Below are 21,582 nucleotides of genomic sequence, written 5' to 3'. Positions count from 1 at the left end.
TTGTCGCTGGTCTCTTATTTTGGGGGAAGAAAAATAGCTAGAGGGGTTTGAAAAGCACTGCAGAGTCTACGTTGGCAACAGTGGTGTCCCTCTTCTTGACCACTCCCCTGTTCAACCTTCTCCTCTCATCCCCACATTTGGGGAATGTTCCGTGGCTCCGCCCACTTTACGATTTTTCAAAAAATTGTATGGTTATACTTTTCCTATGAGATTAGTTACACTGAAAAGCTCTTATAAAATAAAATTGTATCAGAAACAAAAAACCATATTTAATTTGTTCTAGTACTCTTTAATGTTCTAACTTTATGTATTCAAAAATATCCAGAAAGTCTAATGATGATGTTTTGATAATCAGATAACTATCAACTATTTTTGGCAGATAAATCATAAAAGTTGTTTTGTTTTGTTTTGGGGTTTTTTTTAACTGATGAGGGCCAATCATAAGCAACTGGCTGATTGGCCTTCATTCACCAAGGCCTATTGGCTGATGAGGGCCGATTATCAGCCAATAGGAATCACAATGCATTGTGAAAGTATTAACATTTACAGATATTCATTAGGAATGCTACAGCCGCACGTTTCAGTTTGTTTCGTTGTGATAGACTTGCACAAACTTGCAACTAATTAACAAATGGAAGCAAAAATAATTTTAGGTTTGTAAATGATTTAAAAATAAAAATATCTATGTAGCCTCACTTTGATGCACCTTAATAAAATTCACTTTAACTAATTGCATGTAGGCTCTTGGCACCTAACTGGCAAGTAAGAAAGTATCTGTATGTAATTTAATCCCACAGAGAAAATATTGAAACTATTATATGCATTAAAGTTTATGGTTTTCTACAGGACAGCATGTGTGAGAACTGTTGGGGTTTAAATACGTTTTCAATGCACTTTACATTAGGCAGGAGTATTGGTCAGGAATGGCAGGGAAGCAGACTGATAAAGAGAATATGTAAATGGGGTGGATGGGTGGCAGCATTTCCAGGAAAGGGAAGTGATGACGCTGTGGAACACACTGAGGGGAGAACGCAAACAGGATGCTATCTGCTGCGACTTCCTGTGCAATTTTAGAAATGAGTGCTTTCCCATGAATCTCTGAATGGATAAATATATGTGGAGCTGTAGCCCTGCTGACGTACTGAGGCATCCAGGCCTTCGCATAGCGCCACAGTTCATGACTTTAATCTGTTCTTCTGTTCTCAGGAGATGTTGAGAAGTCACGCAGGCCCTGAATGGAGTTTGACTGGGACTCATTCTGCCTGAGGTGAGCCTGTAGTCAGTACTGAACTGAGCAAATCACTCACCTCTGATCTCGGCCCCCATGAGAGTTTCAAACCATTTTGATCATCCACTCGTTATCTGCACCAGATTTATGTTAACCCGAAGCTTGTCATGCAGCAGATTTTATTCCTGTTAGGTTAAAAAAAAAGAAAAGAAAAATTGCTGCCATCTTGTTAAGGCTATTTAGACCCAGTTGAAGTTTTTTTCATGCACTGTCTCTCTTTTTCTTGAGGCTGCAAATTGATCTATTTTTACGTCAAACAATCTCCTACACAAGATCCCGTGACTGCACTTGTTTCATAAACATGACCCTGTTTTCAAAGTCCGCTTCCTTATAGCGCCGCTCCGAAACGCTCGCCGTCAAAGCCCGAACGCGTGAGCCTGACCGAGGGCTGCCGTCGTCTCTTTCTGCTGCTGCAGAAACCAGGAAGGGAGAAGATCGGTGGGCTGAGGGCCGGAAAGCAGGGCAGCGAGAGTCACAGACAAAAAACATGACAAAGACTTTTAGAGAGAAAGAGAAAGAGGGAGAGAGGTGGGGGCGCTGAAAGGTAGACGAGACGCGCAGCAGGAGATGCAGATTTATGACGCGGAGCGCACGTCTGACAGACTTGGTGTAGTTGTTGTATTTGCAGCACTGGTAGGTGACTGGGCGGCATGTCCTAGCCTGCAAATACAGAGCTGGCGTTGCATAATAGTTCCTATCCATCCTACAGTATTCCTCTCCGGAATGAGCTCACTCACCGAAGACGGAAAGAAATCCACCTTTGGAAGGCTTTCTTTTTCTTTTTTTATGTCGAACGATGGGTTTGTAAAGTGTCACGCAACAACCCTGCACTGCAAAAACACAGAATCTTGCTGAGTATTTTTGTTTACTTTCTGTAGGAAATATATAGGAGCTTAATTTAACTCAATAATTCCTTAATGTTGACGAAAAAGCAATAGTTCCATATATCATGAGAAAATGATGTGATAAGTGAAATAATCTGCTGGTGAAATTGGTATTTTCCATCAATATTAAGGAATAATTGACCAAAAACAAGCTCCTATATCTTGCTGAAAAGTTTCTTGCAAGTTAGTTCTGTTTCATAAACATTTGCACAAGAAACTCCACAAAAATACTTGGTAAGACTCTTGTGTTTTTGCAGTGCGTGTGCTGTTCAGGGTGGGAATCGGAAAGAGCGGTGACCTTAGTAGCTGGCTACAGGGGTTTCCTCTAATGTGAACTCTGTGGGGTCAGACACAGGGCAATGCCAGAGAAAGAAAACAAGGGCAGGGTCCTGAAGCAGGGAGGAGTTGAGAGGGAAGTTAAAATTATTGGAGGAAAAGTAGAAGCAGACTGCAGGGATATTTTCTTGTTAGTAACTGGAGTGTCTCTATGGGTACTTTCAAGTCTTCACATCTCGTTCATTGCTCAGCAAGTTGGACAAAGAAGCTAGCTGGTGAATATGTGTGTGTTGCTGGCCTTCTCTTCTTTTTTTTTCTTGTTTTGTTTTCTCTACCCCCTCATAGTACAGCGACATGTCTGAGCAAGCGACTCTTGCGAGTGTGGTTGTTGTGAGCAGTGTGAGTGTACGTGTGCCTCCACCGCCGCTGTTGCTAACAGAGAGGTAGCGGGTAGGCTGGCTGAACGCAGGATGACCCATCTCCCCCGAGGCTTCAAATCACTACATCATCATCAGTCCCTCCGCACAGTGGAACAGATGAGATTTCACTCCCCTCAAACATGGAAGCACAGAGTGAGAGGCTGCTCTGCTAAACGGATAGTCTGTCTGGATAACACCGTAGAAAACTACCATCTAATGTTCCCATGACAAATCAGCTGATTGATAGGCAATATGTTCCGAAATAAAACCACATCTAAGTAATCTCAACCAATTTACGGTGATTGGACGGCACCACACGTGAAACAAACATGTCGGCACGCTTGGTTTGTGTTTTCATTGATCACATTGCATGGTTTGTGTGCGTTCCAGGTGCTGATATGTGCTGAAGATGAGTGGCGTAGGAGACAACTTGTTAGAGCCGCTGTGCTCCGACCGCAAACGCAAACTGTCCAGCTGCGACACGCCGGGTCTGGGGTGAGTGCGAGATCCCCGGCGTTGCAACGGCTCCAAACGCCCGCCGCTCTCGGAACGTCGTCCCCCCCCCCATCACATGGAGGTGAGGTCGCCATGGCAATGTGTCTAAACCTCCCTTCCCCTCCCCGGCAGGTGTGACAAGCGTCGGAGGGAGCAGGAGAGCAAATACATCGAAGAGCTGGCAGAGCTCATCTCCGCCAACCTCTCCAACATCGACAGCTTCAACGTCAAGCCTGACAAATGTGCCATTCTCAAGGAGACCGTGAGGCAGATCAGGCAAATAAAAGAGCAAGGTACAGACGCCTCTGCACAAATCAGTCGCATATATACATTTTAAGCGAGAGAAAACGCATGAAGAAAGTGTGATTTGCTTTTATTTCCCCTCTTCTTTAAAATTTTGTTTTTATTTTGTATCATTTCAAGGGAGAACAGTGTATTTAGGCAAATCCAGTTTATTTGTATCACATATTTCAGCAACAATGTAGTTTAAAATGCTTTAGTTTAGACCATAAAGACATAAGACAATTACCAATTAGGACACAGGCAATAAACATTACATTTTGTCAAATGCCACCATCAAAATCATCAAGTAAATTCACATCAAGTGTATTGATGTGCCTAATCAAAGGCAATTCGAAACAGGTGGGTTTTTAGCCTTGATTTAAAGGAACTCAGTGTTTCGGCATTATTGCAGTTTTCTGGAAGTTTGTTCAAAATAAATATGCAGCAGTGCACCGATTTCCTTTGTTTTGGGCGATCGACTGATACTGATGCATGTGAAGCTGATCTTATCCACCTCTGCAAAGGTCAATAGGGGATGGGAGGTTAGATATGGTCACTGCAATGTTGCAGACTAAGCAACGTTGTCACTATTAACCTTGTCACTATTTTTAGTGACTTTTTGGACAAAAAAATTGGTATTGGCAGACTAGGCTTTTTAAAGATTAGGGATTGGTCAGAAAACTGCAATCGGTGAACGACTAAAAATGGAAGAAAGAAAGTCAAAGCTAGTAATATATAATAAAAACAATAAAACAGTCTTCGGCTGCCTCTTTCCAGAATCTAAATTGTCAATATAACTTGACGGCGAGGGCAGCGCGTTGTGCAGTTGGTCTCCTCTGGCTTCAAATCGGGTCTGAGGAATTTAACAGCCGTCTCCAGCCAGTCACCCTGAGGGAAAAAAGTTGATTTGTAAACAGTGGATAAAGTTAGGCTTAAGGACAGATGACGCCGGTGATGAAGTGCGGTGCGAGGTTGATGGCCGGGGCACTTCACTGCAGCGTCCAGTCGGGCTGTTTGTGTTGCCTGGGGTAAATGAACACCAGTAATTGAAACCAGTCCTTGGTGGTCATGGCCCGAGGCTGTTGTTGGTGACAGCGTGCATCTGGTAGTGCCAAGCTGTGCCTCTCGCTTTAAAACCAATGACAACAGAGACGCTAATATGTTGTTTTAACCCAAATGTTATTTTGTTTTCATTTTAGGAATTAGAAATGAACTTTGTCACTCATTTTTTTATCTCTGGTTTTTGTCCAACTTTGACCTGGTGATCTTAATTTTTCGTATGCTAGAAGAAGCTATAAGGATAGCATTCAAAATATTCTCGAGCTTTCCTGCCATCATTAGTTATTTATCTTGGCGACCAGAGGCCATGTCACAGGACTCTACTGTTAGCATTGCTGATGCATCATTCTCAGTATGTGTTCTCTCAAGAATGTGGAGCCTTACTTCTACTGTAGGATTTCCAAAAATCCAGCATATTACACGGCAGACAGTCTGGAACCTAAAAGGGATTAAATTGAGCAACTTTGCAGGACTCTGAACTCCCTAATACAACCTGATGAAGATATCTCAACAGATCGTAGAAAATTCAGAAGCTTTCTACATCTTTCCTCGTATTTCATTCTTATGCAGAAATGCTAAGAATACCTCACTTCCAACCACAGGGTCAGCACACTGCATGGCTTGCATGTGCATCCTGGAAGGGCTTAGTGTGGTGTGTCCACTGATGTGAACAATGATTTTTATTTATTTATTTACTTTTTTTAAGAGACAGTTCTCTCAAAAAAGAGAGTTCTTTCTCTCTCTCTTTTTGAGAGAGTTACCTCTCAAAAAGAGAGTATTGACCAGTATTTACCTTGTTACTGGTCAAGGACAATAAAGCTTTTAGTTCTAGTTAACCCAGGCCAGTATGAAATTCTTAACAAATGTAATTTATCGTGTATATAACAAGCAACTTTTTATTTGTTTTGGTTTTTGTCTTGTGAGACAGGGAAACCTTTCAGCCCGCTGGCCAGCAGTGTGCAATAACAAGTGAGGAAGGGGCAGCCAGAAAAACAAACAAAAGTTCCTTGAATACTCTTTCTGGCACCTTAAACATAGGAACACGTGTCGGAGCTGGTATAGAAATAGTATTGGTTCAAAACCTCAGCATACGCCACTGACCCGATCTTGATTTCTTGTCTGAATTCATCAAATCGTTATTGACAGACAAGTCTTCTCTTTTAAACGTATTGCCCTGATTAGGGTTGAATCTGTGGAGATAAAGGTGAGCAATCGCATCCGGAGGCTCAATTTGTTGTGCAGTCAGGTTGCCATAGTGACCGAATAAAGCAGGCTGACATTTCTCCCCTTTTCTTTCAAATGTATTATTTTTGTTATCGACTCTTCAACACACCTGTGCTCACATCCTAGCTCTTTGGAAGATCTACAAATGTATATGTATATATGTATGTATGCATGTGTGTATGTAGACACATGCAGTGTTGCTCTGCTTCACATCTGCTGTAGAGTCATGCTCTACAGATGACCCTGCTATATGGGGTGGTATCTATTAAAGACTCAAGCATGTGGTGATTTTAAAAATAGAAAGGCATGCAGGCCGACCATGCACAGAGGACTTGTGCTTCCCTCTGGTGGCCACTTTTGGGATTTCATAAAATAATTAAAGTAGTTCCCACCGTTCCATTCAAGATGAACAATACAAATGATTAGTTTGAAAGGTTGACATTGAACATCGTACCTTTACCGTTCTCCTTGTGGGTCTCCTGTCTCTCTAGGAAAGAGCTCTTGCAATGACGACGACGTGCAGAAAGCAGATGTGTCCTCTACTGGTCAGGGGGTCATTGACAAGGACCATCTGGGGCCCCTGCTCTTGCAGGTCAGTTGACGCTGATAATCCCCCCCCGAGGCAACGGGCGGGCTCGCTGATCCCCGCTCAACACGTTTTAAAATAAGTTGCGGTCATTGAGAATAAATGTTCTCGTCGTCGCTGTTCTCAGGCGCTGGACGGCTTTCTGTTTGTGGTCAACCGAGAGGGCAGCATCGTGTTCGTGTCTGACAACGTGACGCAATACCTGCAGTACAAGCAGGAGGAGCTGATCAACACCAGCGTGTACAACATCATCCACGATGAGGACAGGGACGAGTTTCGCCGGAACCTGCCCAAGTCTAGTGGTGAGGCACCTACCAACACGAAGACGCTGGATGCAGGATGTTGCCTGATCAGTGACGCTCACCCGCTTTACTTTCTGCCTCTTTCTCTCTCTTCAAAGCACCAAACGGGGCACCTTGGGGTGGAGATGTGCCCCAACAGAAAAGCAGAACCTTTAGCTGTCGTATGCTGGTGAACCTGGTTTATGGTCAGAGTCATGGGTTGCCTGAAGAGAGACCAGGCAGCCAGCGTTACGAGACGATGCAGTGTTTTGCTCTCACTCAGCCTCGAGCCATGATGGAGGAGGGAGATGGTAATTATTGTTCCCAGCTTTGAATATCTAAGGGTGGATTCAGTATGCATTGCAGGGTTTCCTCTAGGATTTATTTTTTAAGCAGTGGTGGTGGGCTGTCTGAACTCTTGACATCACTCTGGACAATTCAAATTTCCTTTAAGACAAAAAGAGAAATCTTCTCATTAAACTTGCTCTTGTTCTTAGGTCATATGTTTTTGTTTAAATAAGCCAAATTTTTTAACTTGTGTATCTTGTTGCTGTGTTTGCCATTTCTTTTCTGGTTTGTTTTATCAAAACAGGTCTCTCTTGCAAATGAAATCTTGGATCGCAATGAGACAGCCTGTATAAATAAATGTCAAATAAGAGAAATTTTAAAAAAGAAGTAATAATGATCAAATGCAGCCTTTAAATCATATTTCAGATATTATATCCGATGAAGGCTAAACTGTATTAATTAACTATTACAGGCGTTCAAATTTGTAACAGATGTTGACATTAGGTTCGTTTTCAAAGGCTTGAGCTAAAAATATTTCTTGGGTATTATTCTTTCACCTTTCTGTTGTCTCTATACTTCTATTCTTCCTTCACTCTAGAGAACAGCTCTTTGCACAGTAGCCAGCTTCAAAATTAACATTTCATGATACTTAAATTAATTTAAAGCACTGATCATATTTAATATAAGTCTGCAAATACAGGCTACAAATATGTGTTTATAAAAAGGTCTGGAAAAAATGTAGAGCCCACTGCACTGAACCCCTTTGAAAGCCTCATGGTTATTCCACCAAATATTGATTTCTGAACTCTTCCTTAGTTAAAAGTTTTAAATACTAATACGACAATACTAATGTTTCAATTTGAAACATTAGTATTGTTGTTTCTAAATGAATATGAATATGAACTTGTTTTTTTGCATTATTTAATGTCTGAAAGTGCTGCATCTTTGTTGTTATTTTGTCCATTTCTCATTTTCTGCAAATAAATACTAAATCTTTGCTTGGAATTTCAGAGGCATGTTGTCAGTAGTTCAAAGAATAAAAGAACAATGTTCATTTTACTCAAACATTTACCTGTAAAGAGTAAAATCATAGAAACTGATCAGTTCAAGTGGTCTCTTAAATTTTTATAGAGCTGTATATCTCATGTGCTTTACATTGTTTTAACATATATTTAAAAAATAAAACTTCATTCTTAAGGTGCGTCGTCTTTAATTTTGCCGTTGCAATACGCCACGATCAATTACATGTAGAGGAAACCCTTTTCTATTTAGACCCATATATTTTTGTTCAATTACTGAATTTTGGCGTTGTTCTTTTTGGCGCTCTGTTTTTGCGGAATCTAAATTGTGTCGTATCCTGGAGTTATCATCGAACCCCAAGGTGCAGTTCAGTCCAATCGGTTCTAACCTTGCTTGCCTCTTTCCTCAGATTTACAGTCGTGTATGATCTGCGTAGCGCGACGAATCACGGCGGTTGAGCGGACGGAGAGGTTCAGCACTCGCCACGAGCTCTCTGGTAAGCGTGCACAGTATTGCGTCGAACACATGCGTGCGTCTGCTGAAAGTCGAGCCAGAGTTTAACTTTTAACTATGTGTTTTCTGTTGCAGGTAAGCTGATTGAAATTGAACATCAGAGCGCTCTGCACACCTCGATGCTTCCAGGGTGGGAAGACCTGGTGAGGCGCTGCATGCAAATGTTCCTTAACAGAAGTGAAGGACAGCCGTGGTCGTACAAACGCCACTATCAAGACGGTATGTTCTTAGGCTCCTGGCTCATTGGCAATCAACGTAAAATGTTTCCATGTTTTTGCATTTGCGAAACAAGGCTGCCTACATGTTGCTTACAATCTGAAACTTAACAGCAGTTGGCAGGGTTTTTCTACAGAGGACCAATACATTTCATACCTTATATGTATCTATGTCTTTCCAATGGTTCTTATATACTTTGAACCTTTTTTTTTCGCATTTTAAAAGCTTAAACTGAGGTGTGAAAACCTTTTGTCACGTGGGCCACATTAGCACTCCATTAGTCCTTAGTGATATGAATATTCATCTTTGGATGCCTCAGGTATGCTGGAATTTACAAGAAGGGCCAGAGGAAAAAGGTGTGGAATAAAATAAAGGTCAGGTGGGAAAACTTGTTGGCAGAAGAACTGGAAGAATCCAGCCATTGTTGAGAGAAAACCGTGAGAACACCTGTTTAAAGTTGAATTTAGAAAAACTAAAGTATAAAGCATCCTCAGGGTGTCTGCAACACCTTAAAAAGTCTTAAATTAATATATCTAAAATTAGATCCTTAAAAAGTCTTACATAAATTACAAAATGTGAATTAGCCTTTAATACGTTAATCACAGATCTTAAATTTTGCCGTGAAATGACTATTTAAACTGGTACATGTAGGTATTTTTCTCATGGGACTTTTCTGTCAGGTAAAAGTTTGAGTTGCACACAGACATCTTCATTGCTTTCTGCAACTCAAGGCAGTTGAGGCTGCCGCTGTGCTTCATTGTAATACAACAGAATACCTCAACCATCCCCTATATTTATAGATTTTATGGTCTTAAATATAATTCATACAGGCATTAAATTTTTTTTTTAAAGTCTTAAATTTGACTTGCTGAAATCTGCAAATATGCTGATCTTGCTTTCATTCCCCATTCATCACTATTCTTCATAATTATGCACAGCCTGGAAGCAATCTATTTGCAAAAACATCATTAAAGACTTTACAAAAACATTTGTCGTGTTACAGTAACAAAATATAGGAGATCTTCAAATCTACCTTTGTCAGGCACTGTAGTTGTTGATTCATGAAATTAACATTCTGTTTAAAATTTGGTTACTGTTTTTTTTTTTTTTTTTTTTTAATGGGACTTTTAATCACTTTTTTTTCCTGCTCTAGCTTTCCATAACGGACACTCAGAGACGCCTCTCTATCGCTTCTCCCTCTCTGACGGGACGCCAGTCACGGCCCGGACACGGACCGAGCTCTGCAGGAATCCCAACACGAATGAGCCACTCTCTTTCCTCTCCACTCACCTGCTGCAAAGGTAGAAATGCTTTAACAATGGAAAAGAAAACCACAATTGCACCGAGCGTTGATATTCTTAAAACATTCGTTCCTCATTTTATTTGCCGGTTCTCTGCAGGGAGCACAGTGCTTATCGCGGAACACAGAGCGGCCCCATGAGGCCTCAAAACATGGGCGTGAACAACCCCAGCCAGCAGATGAACATGGGTCCAGGGGGGAACATGGGCATGAACAGGGGCTACGGCATGGCGGAGCACGGCAACATGCCGCAAAGAGCAGGCCCCCCTTACTCCGTCGGCGGCCGCATGAATCCCATGAACCACATGAACCACATGAATCCCATGCACCAGATGAACAACATGGGTCAGATGAATCAGATGAATTCCATGCATTCGATGAACACGATGAACCAAATGGGGTCCGTGAACCAGGTGAATGCGATGGGCCATCACAGCAGGCAGCAGCAGCAGCACCAGCAGCAGCACCAGCAGCAACAGATGAGCCAGTTCCATGGAGGTGCGGCGTTCGGGATGGGTATGACCAGCCCCACTCAAGCCAGTCCAGGGATCAACGGGCCACACAACGTCATGGGTTCACCCAGAGTCCGAGGAAGCCCCAAGATGGGCGCCAGTCCCTTCTCTCCTGGAGGTATCGGTGAAACTTTCAGTAAACTGTAACTTAATACATTTGCTAAATATGGATTTTAATGTTATGCGATTTAAATGGCAAAATTCAAAGTAACTTCCTCTGGCAAAAAAAATTAATTATACACTCGGGTGTCTGGCTTTTTCAAAAACAGTCAATTTGCACAAAGGGGAGATGGAAAAGTGTGAGTTTAAACATTGAGTTTGGGCGTGGCCAGTAGCAGCTTATTTGCATAAAAGTGACAGAGCCTTGAGTTCTTATGAAAGGAGCACAAAATAAGCAGAACTACTCAGACTAAATTATCTGAGAATTATTTTTTACTGAATATTTTGTATAGCTCATAGACCTATCCTAACCTATTCAAGGATGCATAATGGGTCAACTTTTAAGTATGTTGTGCTTTCTTGTGTTTATTTGTCTTGTACTATGTTGCAGCTTTAAACTCCCCCATGAGCTCCAGCCATACTGGGAACTCTGGAGGCGGAACAGGAGGAGCCAGCTACTCCAGCAGCTCCTTAAATGCCCTCCAAGCCATCAGCGAGGGCGTCGGGAACCCGATGCCCCCATCTCTCACATCGCCGCCACAGAGGCCCGACAGCTCCCCGAGCATAAACTCCACCAATCAGGCAGCAGGCGGCCCCTGTAAAGCAGGCCCTCCGCCTTATTCAGAATCCAAGAGCCCAGGTAGCTCGTTGGGGGGAGATCAGCAGTCGCAGCAGCACCCACACACCCCGACCGCAGAGGGCCCTCCGGACCGGCCGGACAGCCAGGCGTGCCTTGGAGCCGGAGACTCCAACCGGCGGGCCCCCGACAAGTGCAACAAGAAGCTCCTGCAGCTTCTGACCTCTCCAACAGACGAACTGGTGCAGCCCAGTCAGACGCTCGGCTCAGCGCCCGCTTCCATGCCCGACGCCAAGGACGGGGCCCCCGGAGTTACCAGCCCGTCCTCGACGACGGGAGTGTCGTCCTCCACCAACGGGAATCACGGCGCCGTAACGTCGTCCGGGGCAACAAGCCAGTCGCTGCAGGAAAAACACAAAATCCTTCACAAGCTGCTGCAGAACGGGAACACGCCCGACGACGTGGCCCGCATCACGGCCGAGGCCACGGGCAAGGGCAGCTTGGACGCGGGGACGCCGGAGCCGGGGCCCGCCGCCGGAGCCGCGGGCGGGAAGGGACCCGAACCCAAGAAGGAGCAGCACAGCCCCAAAAAGGAGAAGCCCCGTCCCCTCCTTCAGTACCTTCTCAATAAAGACGACTCTAAGGAAGGAGGTGACGTCAAACCAAAGCTGGAGGATTTGGACAGGAGAGGAAGCAAGGCGGGTGGAGTCAGCAGCTCGGGCCCTCACACCATGGATGGGAAGGTGAAGCTGGAGCCGACTGATGAGGTAGGACTTTGAATGTTCCATTCCTACGTATTTAATCAATGAATCAGTGTAATTAATAATTTCTCTTTCTTCAGACGGAGACTCTGGAGACCATCTTGGGCGTTCCGCGGAGCAACTCCGGATTCTATCCTGAGCCAGACTCCAGAGCTGGGAAGGAAATGGGACACAAGCAGGGGGCCATGTCTGACGCGCTACTTGGTGAGGCACCTTAATTAAACACAATTATTCTGTGCCGTGAAAACGTATTCATGCATGTAGGTGTTCTGGTGCTTCCCTAACAGCGTTGCACATGACTGAAAATGTTTCTAGTTCTATGTTGTAAAATGATTTGAGCTCCATCAGATAGGACACAAAGAAACTATGAATATCAGTTTTTAAGCTGCCGATTCCCTTGGAGATCTGGCTGTGCAGATCAATTTATCTGGGCTGAAGCGATTAATTGTGATTAATTTAAATATTCGTCAACTAATTTAGTAATCGATTAATTGTCAACCAGAGTATTCAGACTAAAAAAAAAGCAATTTATTGAATAAGCCAGAGTCAGGGGAGTAATTGAGAAAAATCTGTACAAAAATACACACATATTTTTATTTAGGGTAAAAAAAAAAACAACTTTGTTTGTAAATATGTTGTACCCAAGTGACGTAGTTTTAGCTTTAGCTATGCAGTCAATAATCAGTTATTCCATGAAGTGTTCAACACATTAGCTCTACTCTGTACTAATAAGTCTCACAGAAAGTTGATGTGAGAATTACTGCTTAAGCTGCAGATGCAGCTCACAAAATTCAGCAATAAGATGTCCATTTTCATATTCAAAAGGAAAATTTTATTTAGTTATGTGTTTTGCATAATTTGTTTATTTGCATCTTTTCAATTATTTCTAATAATGTATAAAAACGGTTTAATTGAAAAATCAGAGGAATGTAGTCATTTTTTATCCAATTAATCAATTAATCATCTGAATAATCAACAGGTTAATCAACAACTAAAATAATCGTTAACTCCAGCTCTGCCATTTGTAGTGTTGTTTAGTTGTTGCTGGGTTTTTCTGTTTCCTCTGAGAGTTAATTGTTTTCTCAGTTTAAGTGTTTGAATGCGAGCTGATCTTGTTGACATTTGTGTCTCAGATGGGGAAAGAGTCCCAGGCCTGGCAGCGCAGCGCGTGCCTTTTCAGAGAGCTTTGTCCCTGGATGCTAAGCCCATGGATGGAGAGACGGCAGCTGGAGGTGGAGGACTGGCAACGAGACAGAACGTCCCCTGTCCGTCGCTGGTTAAACAGGAGAACATGGATCCTTCCATCCGAGCCGGACCAGTGCCCAACGGCTTTCCCGGAGGCATGGGCGTGTGTCCACCCCGAGGAAACGCAACAAGTAATTTTAAAACACCAAAACCTTTACACACGCACAATAAAAACAAGACAGTCACCGTGCAAAAATGAATGCGAAATACTTAAATAGATGGGACTTTCAGGGTGCTGTGTTGGCAGAGTTGAAAAAGCTTGTATTCGAAACCATTAGGGCTGAAATGATTAGTCAAATTAATTGTGATTGATTTATTAATATAATCGTCTATTAATTTTGTAATCGATCAATTGTTAACCATTAGTATATGGACTGAGTAAAAGGTAACTTGCTGAAAAACATAATCAGAGAAATAATCAAGCCAAAACTGGACAGAAATGATATACATTTTGCATTTAAAATGAAAAACCATCATTTTCTCTAAATATGTTCTACCCAGAACTCCTCAAATACCACTGTCTTAGCTTCACTGGTTCAAAATATATTTAAAAAAAATCTCTTGTTAAGCACATTTTTCTATCCAGTTATTTATTGATTAATATAAAAATACTCAACATATTAATCCTATACTGTATTAATAAGTCCAGTAGAAAGGGCTGAGCTTTTCACATATTGATGTCAGAAGTATTTTTTTTAGCTGCAGATTCATCCTTTGCTACAAATGATCAAACATACTTTAAAGGGATGTTATGCTGTTTCATTTTAGGCAATAAGAACTCTATTTTCTTATTTAAAAAAATAACAAAATTATGTTTGTTTGCATTTTTTAAACTATTCCTAATATTCTATAAAATAAGCTTAAGTGGTTAAATGAAAAATTTACAGAATGTCTGAATTGTTTTATGCGATTAATCAATTAAAACAATCGTTGCAGCCCCAGAAACTATTTGGCCTTTGTTGTTCAGGAGGAATGGGCAGAGGTATCCATCAGCGCCCTCCGATGGCGGTTCCAGGGGAGTGGGGGATGCAGAGGCCCAACAGCAACCCTGTGACCGGACCGGGACACCTGGGCATGGCTCGTCCGGGCCAAATGGGGTTACCCATGATGAACCGCAGCAACAGTGTCCCTGCGAACCCCAGATCGATGCTGCAGCAGCAACTCATGGACATGGGTATGACGTGTGATCAGTGATCAGTTTGGTTTTATGAAGTAAAAAAATAAAATAAAAAAGCAACATAGAAATATGAAAGCCAGACTGCTGTTGCAGAAATCTCTTACGTGGCACATTATTATACCAGATTCAAGATACTGAAGTGGATCAAAACTGTTTTATGGTGGATGTTTCACTAGGTTTTTTTTATTCATAGAACATCCACTATCTCTTATGCAGGTAATAATGAAGGCGGTATGGCCATGAGTCCGTTTGGTGGAAATGGCCCTCCTCCTCAGTCTCCCTCCTGGCCTGACCCCGCCATGGGAATGGACAGACCGCAAAATTGTACAAACAGGTGAATATTCTGCTGCTTTTTCACACCTTTGGGTTTTTCAGGTTCAGTTAAGTCACTAATAAGTTGTCCACTTTGTAGTCTCTGACAGAGACCTAATCGTTTTCGTGTCATTGGTTGACTTAGGGACACGTTTGTTCATCCCCTGGAGGAGCTCCTGGGGACTCTGCCCAGTAACGATGGTCCGACTGATGAAAGAGCTCTACTGGACCAGCTGGACTCTCTGCTCAAGACCACCGATGTCATTGCTCTGCAGGAAATAGATCGAGCCCTGGGGATCCCTGAAATAGTGGGCCAGGTATAGATTAACTTGGAGCAAAAAATCTGCATTGCATTCACTTACTGGATGTTCGTGCCCGTAGTTTGTCACACATCCATTTTATTGTTTATCCATTTGACACATAATCCATCAACACATCCAACTCTTCATCAGATTTGCTGCTATAACAGTTTCAACTCTTCTAGGAAGGCATTTTTGGGAATTTTCAAACTATTTTTCTAGAAATGCATATGTGAGGTCAGATACTGATGTTGGATACCTGAGTGAAGTTGCCCCTCCCCCCCACTTTCTTCAAATTAAACGAAATTGGACCCAAACGTTTGTGCAGCAAAACCTTTCATTTATAGCGTTGTAAGTCTTGAGATTTTATTTTAAAAAGTTTCTATGAACCATCTTGAGAAGAATGTCATGTACAGAAACTCTACTGACGTCGAAGCAGTAAGCACGGTCTTTGTGACGTGAATAAATAAAACTGATGCTTTGACTAGACTGACCATACAAGAAAGCCTGTCACAATAAGCAACGAATCAATAAAGCGAGCTTGATCATTTCCATTCTGATGGGAATGATAGTCCATTTTATTTATGGTTTTAGTTGTGTGTGGTTTTTATTTCTGTTTTATTTACTGTTTTGTGCTGATTTTACTTTGGATATTACAGTAATACTTTATTTGAAGGGGTGTGCATAAGACTGACATTACACTGTCATAAACATGAAGGAGTCTTTATGAATGTTTATGACTTGTCATTGGGTGTCATTCAGTAAATAATGACACTTTTAATGCAAAGTTGACTCTTTTTCTTGATTTTTAATGTACGTTTTAATGCAAATTTGTATAAAAATGTAGTTATTTACAAAATAATCCCAGATAATGCACTTTTAATGGACCTTTAATGCAACTTTTAATGCAAATTTGCTTTAGAAGTGTCAGTCATAGCAGTCATGTGGACTCCTTCATGTAATGCCATTCTTATGCACACCCCTTCAAATAAAGTGTTACAGGATCTTTAAAATATCTTCCTGTTGCATTGTTCTGCGTTCTTTACAAAATGACAAAAATGCATTAGTCTTTGAGAGAGCGAACCTGCGTTATTATGCTTTTATCAGTATATCACTTGAAAATAGTTTCAAAATAACAGTCTTATTATCATTTATCGCATTCATTTCTGGAACAATTTATTGCCTAGTAAAATGAGTTATCATTGCAAGCCTGCTAGCAAACAGTGTTGCTTTGTGTTGCTATGCTGCCCTGCTGCTCCAGTAAAGTTTTTCCTCCATAACTTCTGTCTTCATCTCCTGCAGGCCCAGGGACCCGAAGGCCCCCAGCAGTGCCCGGATCCGGTCCAGGGTCCATGCCTCCCGTCAGAACCCTTTCCAGGCCTTGACTCCTCGATGAGCTTGGACCAGAAGCCAATGTATGGCCAGGCTTACCCGGGCCCCCAGTCGATGGGAATGCAGCCTGGTTATGCAGGTAACTCGATGCAGGCCCAGTCGCCTGGCGGCTTCAACCCCATGATGAATCAGATGGGCCAGACCGGAGGCTTCCCTGGCATGGGGGCCATGGGCAACCCCCGCGCAAACATGCAGCGGCCTCGCATGATGACCGCCACCAAGCCTCTCCGACTGCAGCTGCAGCAGAGACTACAGGGACAGCAGGTGAACACTCAGAACCCTGAGAATCGTCTTTCATTAATTCTTCTTCTGTGTTTCCATTAACCTTAAATTTCCATCAGGCGCATTGAAAAGCGTTTTTGTGTCTTCTTTGGCAGTTTATGAACCAGGCACGACAAGGCATGAAAATGGAAAACGTCCCTGGAGGAAACCCCGCCATGCGCTCAGCCATGCAGCCCGGCATGCAGTCAGCAGGGATGACTGGTCAGGTATGCAGTCAACACCATGCATATCGCTTCAGGTTACTGATCTACAGGGCTGCAACTAACAGTGATTCTAGTAAACCATTAATCTGTCGATCATTCTGACAATTAACTGATTATTCTGACGATTAATTGATTACTCTGATGATTAATTGATTACTCTGACAACTAATTGGTTACTCTTACGATTAATCGATTAATCTGTCGATTATTCTGACAATTAACTGATTACCCTGATGATTAATTGATTACTTTGGTGATTGATTAATTCATTACTCTGATGATTAATTAATTACTCTGACGATTAATTGATTACGCTGATGATTAATTATTTATTTTGATGATTAATTGGATTTTAGAAGTTTTCACATTCTGCAGATTTTTTATGTAACTACTTGAGGTTTGTAGTAGATGCAAAGATCCAAATAATTCAAGCAAACAGAAAAAACTAACATATTGTTCTGTCCAAAATGACGAAGCATTTTAGTGAATGCTTCGTCATTTGTAGCAAAGGGAGCACTTGCAGCTAAAAAATACTTATAACATCAACATGAGTTTTGGGTAGAACATATTTACATATTGTTAGCTTAGATGAAAATGTTTTCTTTTTTTCCCCACAGTTTTGACTTAAGTACTGCTCTGAATATGTTGCTCTTTCAGCAAATTGCCTTTTTTTTTGAGTCTGTGTGCTTAGTTGACAATTAATCGATTACTAAATTATTTGATGATAACGAATCACAATCAGTCGGATGAGTTAATCGGTTACTTAAACCAGTGACTGCATGGGTCGTTGTGTGTCTGCAGCCGGGTTTCCTGAGTGCCCAGATGATGGCTCAGCGCAACAGGGAGAACATGATGAGGAGGCAGAGGATGATGATGATAATGCAGCAGCAGCAGCAGCAACAGCAGCAGCAACAGAGTCAAGCGGCGGCAGGAGGCTTCAGTCCTCCTCCTAACGTCACAGCACCAGGGGGCATGGAGAGTCCCATGGGAGGACCCCCGATGAATCAACCCGGACAGCAGGGATTTAACTACGGAAGTAGCTACGGTGAGCTGAGTGAGGCAGAGACGGTCGTCTGCAACGATTCTCAGGTTTCAGCTTCATATCTGGTGTTGTTACAGGGATGAACCAGCAGGGGGACTCGACATTCATGGCTCCCGGCAGCAGCCCGCCAGGAAATATGATGCAAAGCCGAATGGGAGGGCCTCCACAGAACGCCATGATGGCGGGGATACAGGGGAATCCCCAGGGAGGGCACATGTACCCGTCTGGAGACATGAAAGGCTGGCCACAGGGAGGAATGCAGAGAAATAAGTGTGTACCATCATCCATTCATTGGATATTCCAAGGTTGTTGCTTTTTTTTGTTGCTGTATTTGACTCTATTTCTGTTTCTATCCAGCCCTTATTCTCAGCAACAGTTCCCACAGCAGGCCAACCAGGGCCAGTTTGGGCCCATGATGATGAACCCCACAATGAGTGGACCCGGACCAGTCAGTGGCCCAGCAGCAGGACAGATGGCTCAGATGCAAGGCCAGATGGGGATGAACCCAATGGGGATGAACAGACTGCCAATGGGACCCGATCCGGTAGATAAGATGTTGCAGTACTACAAAACTCTAAACATTTAGACATTTTATCCTGATGCAACCACAGAATTTAGTGGATTTTATTGGGTTTCAATGTAACAGATACAAATGCAACAGAAAAACCCTTCAAAAAAAATGCCTCAATCACAGAAAATAAGAAGAAAAAAAATAAAATGCTACAAATGGCTGAAACAACTGCAAATATGAAACACTGGAAACTCTTTCCACAAAATGAAAATCCTCCAGACCACTAGGGGGAGTTTAGAGCAGGTAACATTACCGCCTTAAATATGCTGCTGTTTTATAATATTCTTTCTTCCCCTGACTTGGCATCCCATTAAAATACAACACCCCAGCTTTACTGAGTACAGTTTGCTGTTTGTCGCCACCTAGTGGCCTGGAGGACTTCCATTTATGGTGCGAGTTTGATGTGTTTTATGCTTCTTTTTTTTTCTTTTGCTACCTGCTGCATTTTTTCTTCTTTTATTTCTTGTTGCAACATTTTTAATTTGCATTTCTGTCATTGATTGGAGTTTTTTTCTGTAACTGCAGCGTGTTTTGACTCTAGCATTTTTCTGTTGCATTTGTTTTGTGGGTGTTTGCGTCTTTTGGAGTTTTCATGCAGTTAACATTAGGGACACTTTTTGTTGCAATCTGTTGTCTGGCCTTTACACAGACTTCTTTGCCCATTCCTCTCTTCAAAATCAAAACGTCAGATTTAATGGAGTGTTCAATTTTAAAATTTCAATGTCATTGTAGTTTGCACAAATGACAGTACAAAGGGTAAAAAGAAAAAAGTTTCACACGGTACTGTATTCACCTTTACGACATGAACAATGGTGTCATGATGGACCTCTGTCTCTGCAGAAGTTCTGCTGAGGACCTCTGGCGGACTCTTCCAGCTGGGACAGCGTGGGCTGGACCAGGACGCCCCAGACGGTAGATATCCCCCCCATCGGCCCCTACTCCCTCTTCTTGCTAAAGAAAGTAAGAAACGATGACTCAGAAGCCTGGGTACAGTCAGGTAACCTGGGACTGTACTGCAATAAAGGAAGTGGGCCACAGAGACTGCTTTGTGCAAACTTTTTATTCCAAGTCGGAGCCTTGGAAGCACAAAATCGACCCGTGTCTGTTTGGGCGGCAGTATTCAGCGCCGCAGCCAGGATACAGAATAGGACTACGGTACGACTGGCTGCGGCTGCACTTTACCAGGAAGCCCTTTTGTTTCTGGAGGCGGGCGAGAGGTGGAAAAAAAAAAAAAAGGTGGATGCAATATTCCTTCATCTTTGCAGCCTTACTAGAGATTCAATGCCTTTACAACAGTTTTAGTTTGTTTTGTTTGCTTTTTTTCCTTAGCCTTTAAATGCACCTCATTCTTAAGTCATTGGAAGCTTATAAGCACACAGTTTACTAATAATGTTATGCAGATTGGAGCAATAATTCTTGCCTCTAAGCTTTCGACTGTAACTGAGCATCATAATCCATGTTTTTAAGAGAAAAAAACCCAACAAAAAAACGAATGGTACTGCAGTATTAGATGTCTCGTCTGTCTTCTGTGAATATGAATTGTAAATAGTGGAGAAATATATATCAGCCCTGCTTTTTATAGGCCCGTTCTTGCACACACACAAAAAAAAAAGAGACCTGGTTGTATTTTTGTCTCCCATAGGTCAAAGCTGATTTGGTTGATTTTTATTTGTTTTGTTGGTTTTTTTTACTATTTGCAACACATTTGGGTTCCTGTCCTTGTCGTTTCCTGAATGATTTTAATTTCCCCCTTTATTGGGTGTGTTTCTCATCTATTAGCAAGGCACTTTTTTTAAATAAACGAGGAGCGTCTGCTGTGTTGAAGGTCTGGGTTCGGACACGGTCGGAGGGTTGGTTAAAGTGAAGGAACAAAAAGACACGAACTCGTTAGAGCAAGTTCGTCGATTTGGTTAGGACACCCCCGCCCCTCCCGTCTCCTTCAAGCTGCAGTGTGTTTGTTTTTCAGTTCACGCCATCTTTGTTTCGACTGTTATCGACCGGCAGGATCTACCTTTTCAACACGCGCAATCCAAAGATATTTTTCCACATCTGTGTATAGTTTGAGGTTTTTGATGTACATTTTTTTATGAGATGTGTTATCTATTATTGGAATGGTAAATGGGTACATATCATGGATCTGTTTTAAATAAATAAAAAAATAAATAAATAAAAGGAAAAACACAACATAGGACGGTTCTGGAAATGGAGGAAAATGCTCGGCTCATCAGAGTGAAGAGGACCTGAAACTTTGAACTTGCTGGACGTTTGTTTGGTTCCCCCCCCCCTTCCATGAAACAAAACGCATGTATTTGCTGTGTTCAAGAAATACCAATGGAATGACATCCACTTTGAAACATATCAATATTTCTTCTACTTTTCAGGAAGCAGCGTTTGTTTAAGCTGTCCAGACTTTGTTACTTCAAGAAAAAAAAAAAGGAACTTTTCGAGTCGAATGAAGTGCAAAAGAGACAAAACGTTTTTAGTTTTTCTTCGTTTGGAGGTGGAATAAGCTGACATTTTACGGGATGTATATTACAAATTTTTCTGTTGATGTTGATATTGTTGTAAATACAAATTTATATTTAAACATTCTCGACTCTGCGTTCGTATTTGCGTGCAAATCATCTGTTTTTATTAGTGTGCATCTAATAAAAACGTGTTTCCTTCTCATTGTTAGTCTAATATTGTTTTAAAAGAAGAACTCTGCTGCTTTTATTCTTCCTGTGTCACAACAGTAAAATATCTAACATTTGGAGAACTTTGCTGATTTAGGATTGTCTGTAGGACTCAGAGGCCAAACCGCACATTAAAAGTGACTTCCATGTCTATTAAAAAAAACTAAACTAAACTAAAACCCTATTGATGATCTTTTTTCCCCAGACAGCATGGTGAGTTATTTTCAATGATATTAAAAATCTG

The 21,582-nt window shown here is 42.1% G+C and overlaps 1 protein-coding gene across 2 annotated transcripts in view; it reads left to right on the top strand.

Annotated features, from left to right (window-relative positions):
- LOC102237661 (nuclear receptor coactivator 3-like) overlaps positions 1–21,333 on the top strand; it is a 47,056-nt gene extending 25,723 nt beyond the window's left edge. Inside the window, exons 2-23 of one of the 2 annotated variants that reach the window (XM_023325082.1) lie at positions 1,207–1,267; positions 3,258–3,362; positions 3,495–3,655; positions 6,419–6,519; positions 6,641–6,815; positions 6,914–7,105; positions 8,512–8,598; positions 8,691–8,834; positions 9,985–10,132; positions 10,232–10,761; positions 11,194–12,146; positions 12,221–12,344; positions 13,274–13,516; positions 14,353–14,559; positions 14,779–14,896; positions 15,020–15,191; positions 16,476–16,829; positions 16,943–17,053; positions 17,852–18,095; positions 18,170–18,362; positions 18,450–18,636; positions 19,504–21,333. In XM_023325082.1, coding sequence (XP_023180850.1) covers positions 3,277–3,362; positions 3,495–3,655; positions 6,419–6,519; positions 6,641–6,815; positions 6,914–7,105; positions 8,512–8,598; positions 8,691–8,834; positions 9,985–10,132; positions 10,232–10,761; positions 11,194–12,146; positions 12,221–12,344; positions 13,274–13,516; positions 14,353–14,559; positions 14,779–14,896; positions 15,020–15,191; positions 16,476–16,829; positions 16,943–17,053; positions 17,852–18,095; positions 18,170–18,362; positions 18,450–18,636; positions 19,504–19,515 — 4,542 coding nt within the window. In that variant the 5' untranslated portion in view covers positions 1,207–1,267; positions 3,258–3,276 and the 3' untranslated portion in view covers positions 19,516–21,333. The remainder of the gene's footprint in view (positions 1–1,206; positions 1,268–3,257; positions 3,363–3,494; positions 3,656–6,418; positions 6,520–6,640; positions 6,816–6,913; positions 7,106–8,511; positions 8,599–8,690; positions 8,835–9,984; positions 10,133–10,231; positions 10,762–11,193; positions 12,147–12,220; positions 12,345–13,273; positions 13,517–14,352; positions 14,560–14,778; positions 14,897–15,019; positions 15,192–16,475; positions 16,830–16,942; positions 17,054–17,851; positions 18,096–18,169; positions 18,363–18,449; positions 18,637–19,503) is intronic. The other variant, XM_023325083.1, reaches the window with a different exon arrangement.
- The last annotated feature ends 249 nt before the right edge of the window (positions 21,334–21,582 follow it).

Source organism: Xiphophorus maculatus, chromosome 20, assembly GCF_002775205.1.
Source record: "Xiphophorus maculatus strain JP 163 A chromosome 20, X_maculatus-5.0-male, whole genome shotgun sequence".
NCBI classification, from domain to species: Eukaryota; Metazoa; Chordata; class Actinopteri; order Cyprinodontiformes; family Poeciliidae; genus Xiphophorus; species Xiphophorus maculatus.
This window is presented reverse-complemented; position numbering and strand designations above follow the sequence as displayed.